This window comes from Fukomys damarensis, unplaced genomic scaffold, assembly GCF_012274545.1.
Source record: "Fukomys damarensis isolate Sample0158 unplaced genomic scaffold, DMR_v1.0_HiC HiC_scaffold_5, whole genome shotgun sequence".
NCBI classification, from domain to species: Eukaryota; Metazoa; Chordata; class Mammalia; order Rodentia; family Bathyergidae; genus Fukomys; species Fukomys damarensis.
The window spans coordinates 76,824,981-76,837,711 of NW_022900917.1; the positions used below are offsets into that span (position 1 = coordinate 76,824,981).

The following is a 12,731-nucleotide window of genomic DNA, read 5'->3' on the forward strand; positions in this document are numbered from 1 at the left end:
AAACAATACCATGTTGGTGGGGTTGTGGGGAGAAAGGAACCCTTCTCCATCGTTGGTGGGAGTGCAGACTCAATTTGGAGAGACCTCAAAGAGCTGGGACTAGAGGTTCCATTTGACCCAGCCATCCCTCTGCTGGGTATCTTTCCAAAAGAATTAAAAGAATCTTTATTCTTTTCATATGCACACCTATGTTTATAGCAGCACAGTTTGTAATAGCTAAAACTTGGAAACAGCCCATTTTCCCATCAGTTGGAAACTGGATAAAGAAGATTTGGTTTTTCTATAAAATGGAAAAACTACTCAGCCATAAAGAATGAGAAATTAGAGTCATTCATAGGAAAATGGATACATTTTAAGGATATACTCCTAAGTGAAATAAATAAGTCACACGTGTAAATATCAAATAGTTTCTCTGGTGTGAATAAACTGTAATGGTACATAAGATCCTATTGAGATAACTGACCTTGTGAAATGGAAGAAAAGGGGTAAAGGTGTAGGGAAAGTGGGAAAGGTAATAAGGGAAAAGAAAAAATGTGAGAAAATGAAAAGATGGAAATAAAGTGTTTTTAATTGGGGAGGGGAGGAGGGGGTGAAGGAAGGGCAGTGACAAGGGGATAAAATGAGAACCAAGACCTGTCATGTAAAGGTACAAGATCCCAATTATGAATGTAATGTACTGTATACCTAAAATGTATGAATAAACTCAATTTTAAAAATTAGTATAATTATCACATGAACAAGTGAAGATAAAAATTATATAATTCCATCAATAGATGCAGAAAAAGCCTTTGACAATACCTAACAACTATTCAAGATAAAAATCCTGAAGAAAATAGTTATAGAAGTACCATATCTCAATCTGAAGTAAGCCATTTATGGCAAACCAATGATCAACAACATATTAAAGGGGCAAAGGCTGAACGCTTTCCCTCTAAAATCAGGAACAAGACATGGATGTCCACTGTCACCACTACTGTTCAACACAACACTTGACATATCAGTCAGAACAATCAAGCAAGAGAAACAAAACATGTAGAAAAGGAAAAAGTCAAACTATTCATTACAGAGGACATGAAATCTACACAGAAGACCCAAAAAAGTTCTACCAAAAGACTTCTAGAATTAATATCCAAACTCAGTAGTAGCAGTGACAAAAATCAACATACAAAAATCAATAGCATTACTGTACACTAAGAGTGAACCCACCAATAAAGAAATTTTTAAACATACCATCCATAATAGCATGAAGAAAAATACTAAATACTGAGTAATGCATCAAAGCAAGGAAGAAAAAGATCACTACAACAAAAACTATGGTATTCTGAACAACTAGTTCAAAGAGGACAGTGGAAAACAGAAAGACATCCCCTATTCCTAGATAGCAACAACATTGTCAAAGTGGCCATACTTCCAAAATTGATATATAGATTTAATGCATTCCCAAGCAAAACACCAATAGCATTTCTTATAGAACTACAGAAAGCAATTCTAAAATCCTATGGAAACAGAAGACACTCTGAATATCTAAAGCAATTCCAGATAACAAAAGCAAAAGCAGGAGGCTTCGCAATTCTGGATTTCAAGTCATATTACAAAGCTGTTTATAAAAACAGCATGGTAGTGGCACAAAAGCAGACATCTGTATAAATGGAACAGAACAGAACATGTGGAAACAATCCGAGGCATATTAATCTATTTGAAATGATAAAGGGACCAAAACCATACACAAAAGAAAAGATACCCTCTTTAGCAAATGTTGCTGGGAAAACTGGCTATTCACGTGTAGATAACTAAAATTAGACCATAACTCTCACCATGGACTAAACTAAAATTAAAATGATTCAAATATCTAAAGATTAAAACAAATGATCTGCTGGAAGATAAAATAAATAAAATTCTTCACATCATAGGTGTAAGCCAAGTCCTTCTGAACAGAAGCATGGTTGCATGAGAAATAACACCAAAAATCAAATTGAATTCTATCAAATTAAAAAGCTTCTGCATAGCAAAAGAAACAACCAACAGAGTGAAAATCCAGCCTACAGAATGGGAAAAAAAATTTCCAGCTACATCTCAGATAAAGGAATAATACCTAGAGTATATAAAGAACTCAAAAAAACTAGAACCCCAAAATAAAACACACAATCAAAAATGAGCAACTGAAGGCCCAGGGATGTAGCTCAGTGGCTCCACACCTGCCTGGCAAGTACTAGGTCCTGAGTTCAATCCCTGGTACCAAAAGGGGTTGGGTGGGGGAGTGAAATGAACAGATACTTCTCAAGAGAAGTACAAATGGCCAATACATGAAACAAAGTTCAGTGGCCATTAAAGAAATGCAAATAGAAACAACTTTGAGATTCCTCATCTTATTACAGAAAGAATGGCTAGCAACAAGAAATTAAATAATAACAAATGCTCGTAAGGTTAGAGGGTAAAAGGAACCCTTCTACATTGTTAGTGGGAATGTAAGCTAGTACAACTACTATGAAAATTAATATGGTAACTTCCCCAAAAGCTAAAAATGGAAATTCCATTTAACCCAACTATTCATTCCCCTCATAGGTACACACTGTCCCAGAGTTAGAGCAGCACAATTCATAATAGCTAAATCTTGAAAACAGTCTGTATATCCACCAGCAGATGAAAGAATAAATATGTATTATTCTACTATATGTGCTATTCTACTATAAATAAGGATAAACTTGAGTCATATGTAGAAAAATAAATGCACCTTGAATCCATAATGTTAAGTAAAATAAACTAGATGCACAAGCTTAAATATCCTATGGTTTCTCTGCACTAAGCTAAAATCAAAATGGATTAAAGATCTAAATATTAAAACAAATACTAAACTTGCTAGAAGATAAGTTAGGTAGAACTCTCGAAGGCGTTGGCATAGGAAAAGACTTTGTGAACAAATACTCAGTAGTATGTGAAATAGCACAGAAAATCAACTATTTGAACCTCATCTTAATAAAAAGCTTCTGCGCTGCAAGAGAAACCACCAACAGAGCTAAGAGACAGCCTACAATGTGGGAAAAAATTTTACCAGCTGTTCCTCAGACAAAGGTCAACTATCTAGAATAATAACGAACTCAAAAATTAGACATGCCAAATATAAAGACCTGATTCAAAACTGGGCATCTGAAATGAACACACATTTCTCAGACAAAGAAGCAGAAATACTAAATAAACATATGAAAAAATGTTCAACCTCACTGGTCATTCAAGAGATGCAGATGAAAACAACATTGGATTCCATCCCACCCCAGAAAGAATGGTTGCTATCAGGAAATCAACCAGTAACAAATCCTGTCAGGTTGTAGGGAGAAAGGAACCCTTCTCCATTGTTGGTAGGAATGCAGACTGGTGCAACCACCATGGAAATCAACATGGAGATACCTCAAAAAACTAGGATTAGAGGCCTCATTTGACCCAGCTATCCCTCTCTTGGGTATCTTTCCAAAAGAATTAAAAGAATCATACCACAGCAATATATGTGCACCCATGTTTATAGCAACACAGTTTGTAATAGCTAAAGCTTGGAAACAGCCCAACTGCCCATCAACTGGAGACTGGATAAGGAAGATGTGCTTTTTCTATAAAATGGAGTACTACTCAGCCATAAAGAACAAGAAACTAGAGAGATTTATAGCTAAGTGGATGCACATCGAGGCCATACTCATAAGTGACGTAAATAGGACACATGAGTAAATATCGAATAGTTTCTCTGGTGTGAAAAACTAAAAGCGTAAATAAGGTTCAAATTCTATAATTGATAATGTAAAATAGGAAGAAAAGGTCTAAAGGAGAAGGAAAAGTGAGAAGGGTAGAGGAAAGGAAAGAAGGGAAAAAAAATATGAGGAAAGAAAAAAAGTCACTGTAAACAGGGAAGGGTGAAGGGGTTGAAGGGAGGGCAGGGGAATGGAGAAAAAATAAGAACCAAGATGAATCCTGTAAAAGTGCAATTTTCCAATGATGAATGTAACTGTACTGTATACCTAAAATGTACCAATAAACAAGGAAAAAAATCCTATGGTTTCTCTCATATGAGAAACTCAAAGTATAAAAAATTAAAGAGCAAAATAAAAGAATACACAACAGGAAGCAAGGACGTAGATCTTTTGCAAATAAAAAGGGGACCAAGAGATGGAGGGGGAGGGGAGGATAGAAGAGGAGAAGTAGGCATAAAGAGAATTTAGATATGTGATGTATATGACCAACTACCCACAATGAATGTATTCATTATTTACTACAAATACATACTCATAAAAAAATAAATCGATAAATAGATCCAGCAAAGTTTCTGGATACAAGATCAAACAATAGTTGCATTTGTAAATTAGCAGTGAACAATCTGAAAATGAAATTAAGAAAATAATTCAACTAAAAATACAACACATATGAAAAAAGTACCCAAGGAGGTGTAACACACTTGCACACTGAAAACTACAAAACATTGCTGAAGAAGTTTAAAGACCCAAAAGGTTAAAAGCAGGAATCAGAAGACGTAATACTGTTAAGATGACAGTGTACCCAAACTGAGCTACAGACCAACAGAAACATTATTACTTTTCCAACTCCTTTTTTGAAGATTTAAATGGAGAAGCTTATCCTGGAATTCTCACAGAATTGCAAGAAACCCTCAAAAGCCAAAACAATCCTGACAAAGAACAAATCTGAATGACTCAGAATCCCCTGCACACATACATACTTTAAAATTTAGTATTCGGCTACGGTTATCTAAACGATATGGCACCGACATCAGGACAGACATAGATAAACAGAAGAAAACAAGAGTCCAGCACTAAACCCATACATCTATGCCAGGTGATTTCTGACAAGAGCATCAGGACAATTCAGTAGGACGGCAGATCTCCTCACTAGGCCTGTGAGAGACAACAGCACACTGCCAGCACTAGCTGAGGGTGACTATGCTACAAATCCTAACCAAGCCCCTTACTTGCCATTACTGGTTTCAGGAGCTAGACTTTCTGAGTGTCTCATTTCATGCCATTAACCGTACCTAGCAGAATGTCTCAATGTCTAAACGACTTAATCCTGTCAGGTATATTTCTTGAGCACTCTGGGAATAAACCAAAGGGACTTATAACCACACATTTTTTTTGTCTGAACTCTCTCCTTGCTAACAGCGTCTGACAGATGATCAATAAGCCAGCCTGGATATTAAGAAATGCCAATCTGGGTATTCCCAGGGCAGAGCCAACTGGATTATTAGTGTGGCTAATGAATCCTGCAATGGGACATTTTCCACCACATACTGGGCTTCCGCACAGGAGACTGGCTGTTGTTCCTCGTCATATAAAAATAGACTGGGGAAGTGTTTTTTGAGCTCATTTGCAGCTGTGCCTCCTGTACTACATATACCCATATATGTCCTCTGTAGTCTGTGGGGACCTAATTACAGTGTCTGGATGGCTTCTCTACCCACACACCTGCCACATCGGACACCATTCGGTGGGAAATATCTGGGCACCGCAGACAAGATACATCTCACACTGTACACGCTGTGAGACTGAAGGATTCTTCAGGAATCAAATATTGCAATTTGAATTCTTGTTCCACATTTACAGTATCAGATTAGAAATGCTCCTTCTAAGATTAAATATACTAATCTACTGATCCTATGTAACAACAGCCTCCCTGCACTGTCTTCTTATCTCATCCTAGCTGCTATATCTATATTCTCTGACTTAATCTGTATATTTGTCTTCATTTTTAGGTAAGCAAAGCAAGGTCTGGAGAAAGACATGATTTGCTTCAAGTATTTCTGCTGACAGATGCCGGAGCTAGGTTCATCCCACACTTGTCTTACGACAAGTTCGCTTTTCTATGCCACTGGATATTCCTACCATCATTCACCTGCCAACCAGGTACTAGAGGAGCACGTACAGCAGGACCCTGGCTGGGAGTTCAAAGACACAAGCTGACATGGGGAAATCTGTAACTGCACACATACTGCAACTTCAGGGTGTCCACAAAACAGACAGCAGGATTCCCAGCACCAGAGAACACGTCGGCATCAGCAGGCCCTGCCCATGTGCCAGCTGCCCTTACCGTCTCCTGTCCCACTGGGATTGGGGGCTTCAGGAATGCTCAGAGGCCGCAGGGGAATGATGATGTCATCCACAGTAACTCCTGCATCCCTGTGCTTCTCAGAGACGTGGGAGAGCAGCTCCGACTGGTTTGGCGAGAAAAGATTACAACATTTACACATGAAAATGGCTGTGTTTTCTGTAAGGAAAGAAAGGAAAATATTTTATTCCACTTTTACATCAACAGTGATTACTCCCAATTACCAAAGCAAACACCACCGAGAGCCGCCATTTCGCCCAGTTCCCAGCCTCTAGCAGATTGTGTCCCTCTTGTGGACACCTCAGGTGGCCCTGGGTGCAAAATAATTCTTCCTTGGGTATTTCAGAGTCTGGACAGTGAGTGGCTAGCATGGGCCTCCCTCTGACCCAGTCTACACCTGGGCTCAGACCCCAGCACAGCAGAGCCAAGCACTGAAATCAAGTCCTGCCCTCGCCCAGTCAGCCACTCTGGCTGCATTCATACACCTGGCTAGACTCCCTCGCAAATCTGTGCATGGAAACACTGACGAAAACGGCATGTCTCAAGAGCCAGCTCACCTTTTACTGCCCAACACAGTGACTACAAACAAAACAAGGACAGGAACCTGTTGCTTTTTTTTAAGCCACTCAATTCCTATTTAAGCATTATCGCTGTTCACAAAATGTATTAATAGTCCATTATATTCCTTCCCTTATACTAAGCAGAAACAATGAGAGCAAAACAGTTTTCAATTTGATTAAATACTTAATAGGCACACAGGATCTACAAAAAAGCCCAGTTTTTTTGTTATTATTTTTACATTTCCACTCAAAGGATGAACTGGTGTCAGGGAAAGGATGATGGCTTTGAAGTCAGATACACAGGTTAAATTCCCAACTGCTATCCCTAAATACCTAAGTCCATGAAGCTGGGTGACCTTAGAGAGGCTAGAGTGATCTCTGGGTCACTGGAGTTGAACAGAAAGAGTAGGTTTTGAGCCTCCTCAGCAGCAGGAACTATAGCTGCTCCAGCCCATCCTGGTCCACTTTGCTGTGCCCACAGCCATGCAGAGCTGCCAGAAACCTACACCATGCTCCCTGGCTCCCCTCCACCCGCTCCATGGCCTCAGAGGACCCACCCTGTGCAGCAGTCCCACAGGACTGCAACATCTGCTCTCCATCAGGCTGGACAGGCACCCTATGGAGATCTGTCTGGGCCAGCAAGCCTCTGACCCTGCCTCCTTCCCACCTGCAGCAGCTGGTGGGGCTTCCTGCTTCCCAGGAGGCAGTGTCTCCACCACACCTGCCACCCACCTGCTTCCTGATCCTGCTGACGCGAGGGTCCACATACACAGTGGCACTTCAGAGTGAGGGTAGGGCAAGGGTCTACCCTAGAGCAGGGTCTTTTCATCACTAACAAAGTCCAGAGCTGCTGGCTTGTGGAGAGAAAAACAGATAAAGTGGCCATTCTTGCTGCCACGGTCTTCTCAGAAGGCCACTGGACCCCAGCTACGTGTGCAAAACCAGCCCTCTCATGCACTCTACAACACCCCTTCTTCCTCCTTCTCTGCATCAACGCCTCCCCCTCTGCTGGATCTTCCCCACCAGCTGGCGAACATGCTCTCCATCCTCCCAGTTTACAACAAAGATCTCTCTTCATCTGCACTCATTCCCTCACTCTCCCCACCCCACTTTTCTCCTCCTCACAGTGGAAATCTCCTGCCAGAAAGAGAAGACACAAAAAAAGGCAAAAGGCCATGAAGGCTTTGTGGGGTGAGGAAGGAACTTTGTGGCTTTGTGGGGTGATGAAAACTCAAGTCCCAGAGCAATCCCCTTTCCAGACCCACAGAAGGGGCTTCCTCATGATCAGGCAGCGGGGCAATGACATTAGGGAGTTCTCTCCTACCAAACAACACACAAAATGGAAATTTAACAAAGCAGAACATTGTTGTGTCAATGAAACTCTCTCATGAATAATGTCAATCAATATTTTTTTCCAAGAGTGTTTTACCCGGAAGGAACCCAAAATGCTTCCCAAAAAAGAAAAGTTTTCAGCAATGGGAGGCCATGTTGTTTACAATACCATTCCTGCATCAATCCTGTGACAACAGGAAAGGCTCTGTAATCCACCCAGCCCACGGGTGACAAACTGGGGCTGGGGGAAGAGAAGCAAATTGCCCAGTCATAGTGGGCAGGGAGCAGAGGCTAGACACTGTCACCCGGTTTCTCACACAGATATGTTTGGCTACAGACCACGAGCCCACTGAGTTCTCCAAGCCAAAGCCAAAATACTTAGGTCTGTATCCCTCAATGTCAAAATGAAACTTGTTAACGGAGAAGAACACAGTTCATATTCACATATCATCCTCATGCCTGGTCAGTGATGCAGAGCAGGAACCACAAATCCCACCTCAGCCCTGCAGACACAAGGATGAAGCAAGGGCCAGGCCCACAAACGGAAGACCAATGTTTCATCAGGAAGACAAACACATCAAGGAACATCACAGAATAACTGCATCTGTGGTCTGTAATTTCCCAACTGGCCTCCAAGTATTCTTGGTTCCTCAAACACACTCAGGAGAAAAAGAACCCAGGGGCATTTAACACAGAACTTCTGAGGAACCACAGAGGTATTACAAGTGGTCTCCTAGTTCAAGGGCACACCACACATCACTTGGACAGATAAATAAATGCAACCACTTTTGCATCTATGACAAAGTGCCAGAGACTGCTGGGAATAAATGAGCACCCCATTACACCAGAGCCTAAAGCCTCGGCACCCCAGGCAGCACCTGGCCTTGGCCACCTTTTGTCACCTAGCATAAGTGTCCCCAGTGCGTGCTGCATGCAGAACTCTGTCAAGCAGAGGATAGGGCCTGGGGTTCTGAGGTGGAGGCAGAGATGAGCACTCAGACCCAAGACGAATCACACAACCGCAGCCATACAGTGTGGCCCTGAGAAGGGGTGCAGTGCAGAAGGCCTGGAAAGGGAGAGAGCACCACGGGCAGAAGAGACTTCTCAGCCAGCAAATGGCTAAAGTTCAGAGATGCAAGAAAGCAGGCAATATGCAGACAATGCAAAAAATCAGACAAGCATCATGGCAATGGGAAGGTGGGCACAGGGTAAATGAGCAGATCCACTACCCACATAGGGCCTGTGTGCACAGGTGCAGAGCTCCTGAGACCGGGCACAAGCACTGCAGCAGGGACTGGCAGCTCCTGCAGGAGCCAGAAGCTCACGATCAAAGACAAGCAGCAGCTGTGGCTGGAAGGTCCAGCAGACGAGGCCTTGTGCTAAGTGCCCACCCCGAGCCCCCACACCTGAGCTGCATCTGCTCACTGCACACCTGCCCCTGAGCCCCACACAGTCCCATACCAGACCCTCAAGAATGCGCAGACCTCAGTACACCTGTGCAAGTGGCCTGGGCTGAAGAGACGAAGGACAGAGTGCACTGGTACCTTGGGTGAAACTCTGATTGAGGAGGCCTGTCCAGTGCTGAAAACAGAGAAGACCTGAGGTGCAGGTGTGCAGGAAAGGAGTCAGGCCAAGCAGCCAGGAGGCCACCTCTGATCAGACGTGAGCAGCACAGAGAGGGGAGATGCAGGAGCTGGTGGGCTTTGCCTGACTTCTGACCATTTAATCTTGTCTCTAAATACGGCATGTCCCAGAAGTCTAAAGCAGAGTGCACAGTGAACACAAGGCCTCCTGAACACAAGGCCCCAGACACGCGAGTGACTGTGTGCTTCTTGGGGATGTTCTGAAAGCAGCATGCAAACAGCCAAATGCCAAGGCACACAAAGAGGGCTCCAGGTCAGGCCACATCCCCCAAAAGAGGAAGAACCGTTCATCTGCCAAAACAACAACACAGAGGCCACATTCACTTCTATAGTGACTAATATGAAAAATGTATCTGTACCCTGAAATACATTGATAATTATGTTGTTAGCCAATTCTGATGAAGATGCTATAATGTGGACACATTTTTAGGTCCAATTACTGTGCTCTTATCCCTAACAAAAGAATTCAAAGGGGAAATGATGTATCAGCACAAGGAGAATCATAGCAGTGTGTGGTTTGAGCACACAATTCCTATGAATCATCCACCCGTTTTTAAACACTATTCAAAAGGAACACCGTAAGACAACTACATAAACAAAACCTCACTTCTGACCTCCAGTCTGCAGAACAATCAGGTCCTATCTGAACCTCCAGCCTCCCTACCTGTCCTGGGGACCCAAAAAGAAACAAGGGCTTGGGAGCCACATGGAGCTGGGTGGCTACCTCCTCACACCACACCACCCCTGGCCCTCCAAGCAGCGGGACCAGTGAGGAGTGGAGCCACACGGGCACCTATAGTATCACCACGCCAGTACCACCTGCCCCCAGTCCTTGGCCTCCTGGTTGTACCAGTACCTGGATCCACACTGCAGAGACACAAGGAGTCATAAAGGCTATTGTCCTGAGCTCTCGAAGACAGAGAAGTGAACGACAGAAAGAGGGCCTCTCTCAGGCTCCCTGATGAAAACTGAAGCCCACTGGAAAAGTGAAGAGAATCTCTACAGTAAAGGCACACCAGACCACCATGATTGGCAAGTTGGAGGGATCGACATCTCCCATCGGAACCTGGACTATCCTCAGGGGAGGGGCAGCTGGAACCTGCAGTAGAACCTTGCAGGGTTCAACCTGTAAGAGGTCAGGGAGCTCAATCTGTGTGTTGCAGCCAGAAATCAGCCTGAATCTGAGGGGTCTGCTGCTGGCTTGCTGAGACTAACTGACTTAGATCTGCACACTGCTGCCCACGTTGTCTATTGTGACAGCAGAGACAATCCCTTAAAGAGGCTCTTCATTTTTATTTTTTATTTTTTAAATTATTTTTTCCTTTCCCTCCTATTTTCTATTTTTTTCTACTCTTTGCAAATTCTTTTTTCCTTTGTTCTTTTTCTTTTTTCTTCTTTTCTTTCTCTCTCTCACTCTCTTGCTCTCCCACATTGTTCTTCATCTCCTTCTTTGTTCCTGTTTCTGCCTTAATTTGGATTTCTTCTTTCTCTTTTCTTGTCTCTTTTTCCTTTTCTTGATTGTCATTAGTTTCAAAGGAAAGTGAGTACAGTTTCTAGCTTCCCTATGGCTGTTAGGTTGTTCTATTCTTGTCTTTGTTCTTCTATTCTGTCTTTTCCTCTTGCCTTCAACAGTTTCCTAGTGCTTGTGTTGATCTTCCTGAGTCCTCTGGCCTCACTTCTAACTTTCCCCTATCCTTCTACCTATGTATCCCTCTCTCCACAACTCCTCCTAAGTCCCATCCTAAAAGAAAAAGTTGCTATCTTGAAGAGTTCATTAACTATAAACATATGTTTTGGCTGGTCTTTGATTTTTATTTAATTCACACAGTTAAAGGTGATAGAAAATGATGATTTGTGGTAGTTATTAATCTAAGTTGTGCTTGATGCTACTGCGTTGCTGATTGTATCACTTAGGCCAAGGTGTTGTAAAGACCAGATATATCTGGAAGATCAAAGTATTAACCCAGGAATTAAACCAAGGACAGTACCAATAACAAAAATAGAAATGAGAAGACATTTAAGCAAGGCACAAACATAAACTTCTAGCTGACCAAAGGCAAATTCTGGAGAGATGAAGTGGAAAAAAATCTGATAATCAACAACCTAGGCACCCTGAACTGATAGCACAGGAAGTAACAAAACAGATGAATGAGACTCTAGAAAAATTCAAAACAGAAATAATTACCCAGATAACTAAAGAGATGGTGTGAAGAATGAAAGATATGATTAGAGACTCTAGAATAGAAACAGATTTTTTAAAAAAATACATGAGTTCAGGACCATGATGGAAGCCATGAATGCCCAGCATAGGAAAGAAATGGAAACCATGAAACAGATTCAAACAGACATCCAGGAGATTAAAAATGCTATTGAAAGTATACACAACAGATTAAGCCAATCTGAAGACAGACTATAAAATATAGAAGACAGGACAGAAGTCAGCGACTGTAAAAAGAGAGATCTCTTAAAAATAGTAAGGTACCATGAGAAAACAAACAACTCCTAGATGATACAAAGAAGAATAAGACTGATAGGTGTCCATGAAAAAGGAGGACAAAGTACAAATGACAAAAAAAAAAATGTTCACAGAATTAATGACAGAAAACTTCCCAAACAGAGCAAAAGAATTTCACATACAGATAAGCGAGGCATACAGTACTCCAACAATTCACGATAAAAAAAAAAAAAAAAACTTACACCTAGACAGATAATAATCAATATCCCAGAAACCCAACAGAAGAACAAAATACTACAAACAGAGAAAAGAAACAAATCACATGCAAAGGAAAGCCCATCAGAATCACAGCAGACTTTTCAACACAAACCCTCAAGTTAAGGAGAGCCTGGAATGAGGTATTTCAAGCTCTAAAAGAAAACAAACTCCAACCTAGACTGAGGTATCCTACAAACCTATCTTTCAAAATTGATGGGGAAATAAAATATTTCCATGACAAAAGAACACCTGAGAAACTTCATGAATACCAAACCAGTACTCCAAACAATTCTAAACAATATCCTAGAAAAAGACAATGAAGGTCACAACTCCATGAGGCCCAATGGAGCAAACCCACGAGGCAAGGCAAAAAATTAAAGGGAGAGG

At 41.9% G+C, this 12,731-nt stretch overlaps 1 protein-coding gene across 7 annotated transcripts in view; it reads right to left on the reverse strand.

Moving 5' to 3' along the window:
* Zfat (zinc finger and AT-hook domain containing) overlaps positions 1–12,731 on the reverse strand; it is a 232,632-nt gene that overhangs the window by 191,385 nt on the left and 28,516 nt on the right. For 6 of the 7 annotated variants that reach the window (XM_010629605.1, XM_010629606.2, XM_010629610.1 and 3 more), the window contains exon 2: positions 6,079–6,255. In XM_010629605.1, the coding sequence (XP_010627907.1) occupies positions 6,079–6,238 (160 nt within the window). In that variant the 5' untranslated portion in view covers positions 6,239–6,255. Of the gene's footprint in view, positions 1–6,078; positions 6,256–7,388; positions 7,453–12,731 lie in introns of those variants that run through there. The other variant, XM_033760859.1, reaches the window with a different exon arrangement.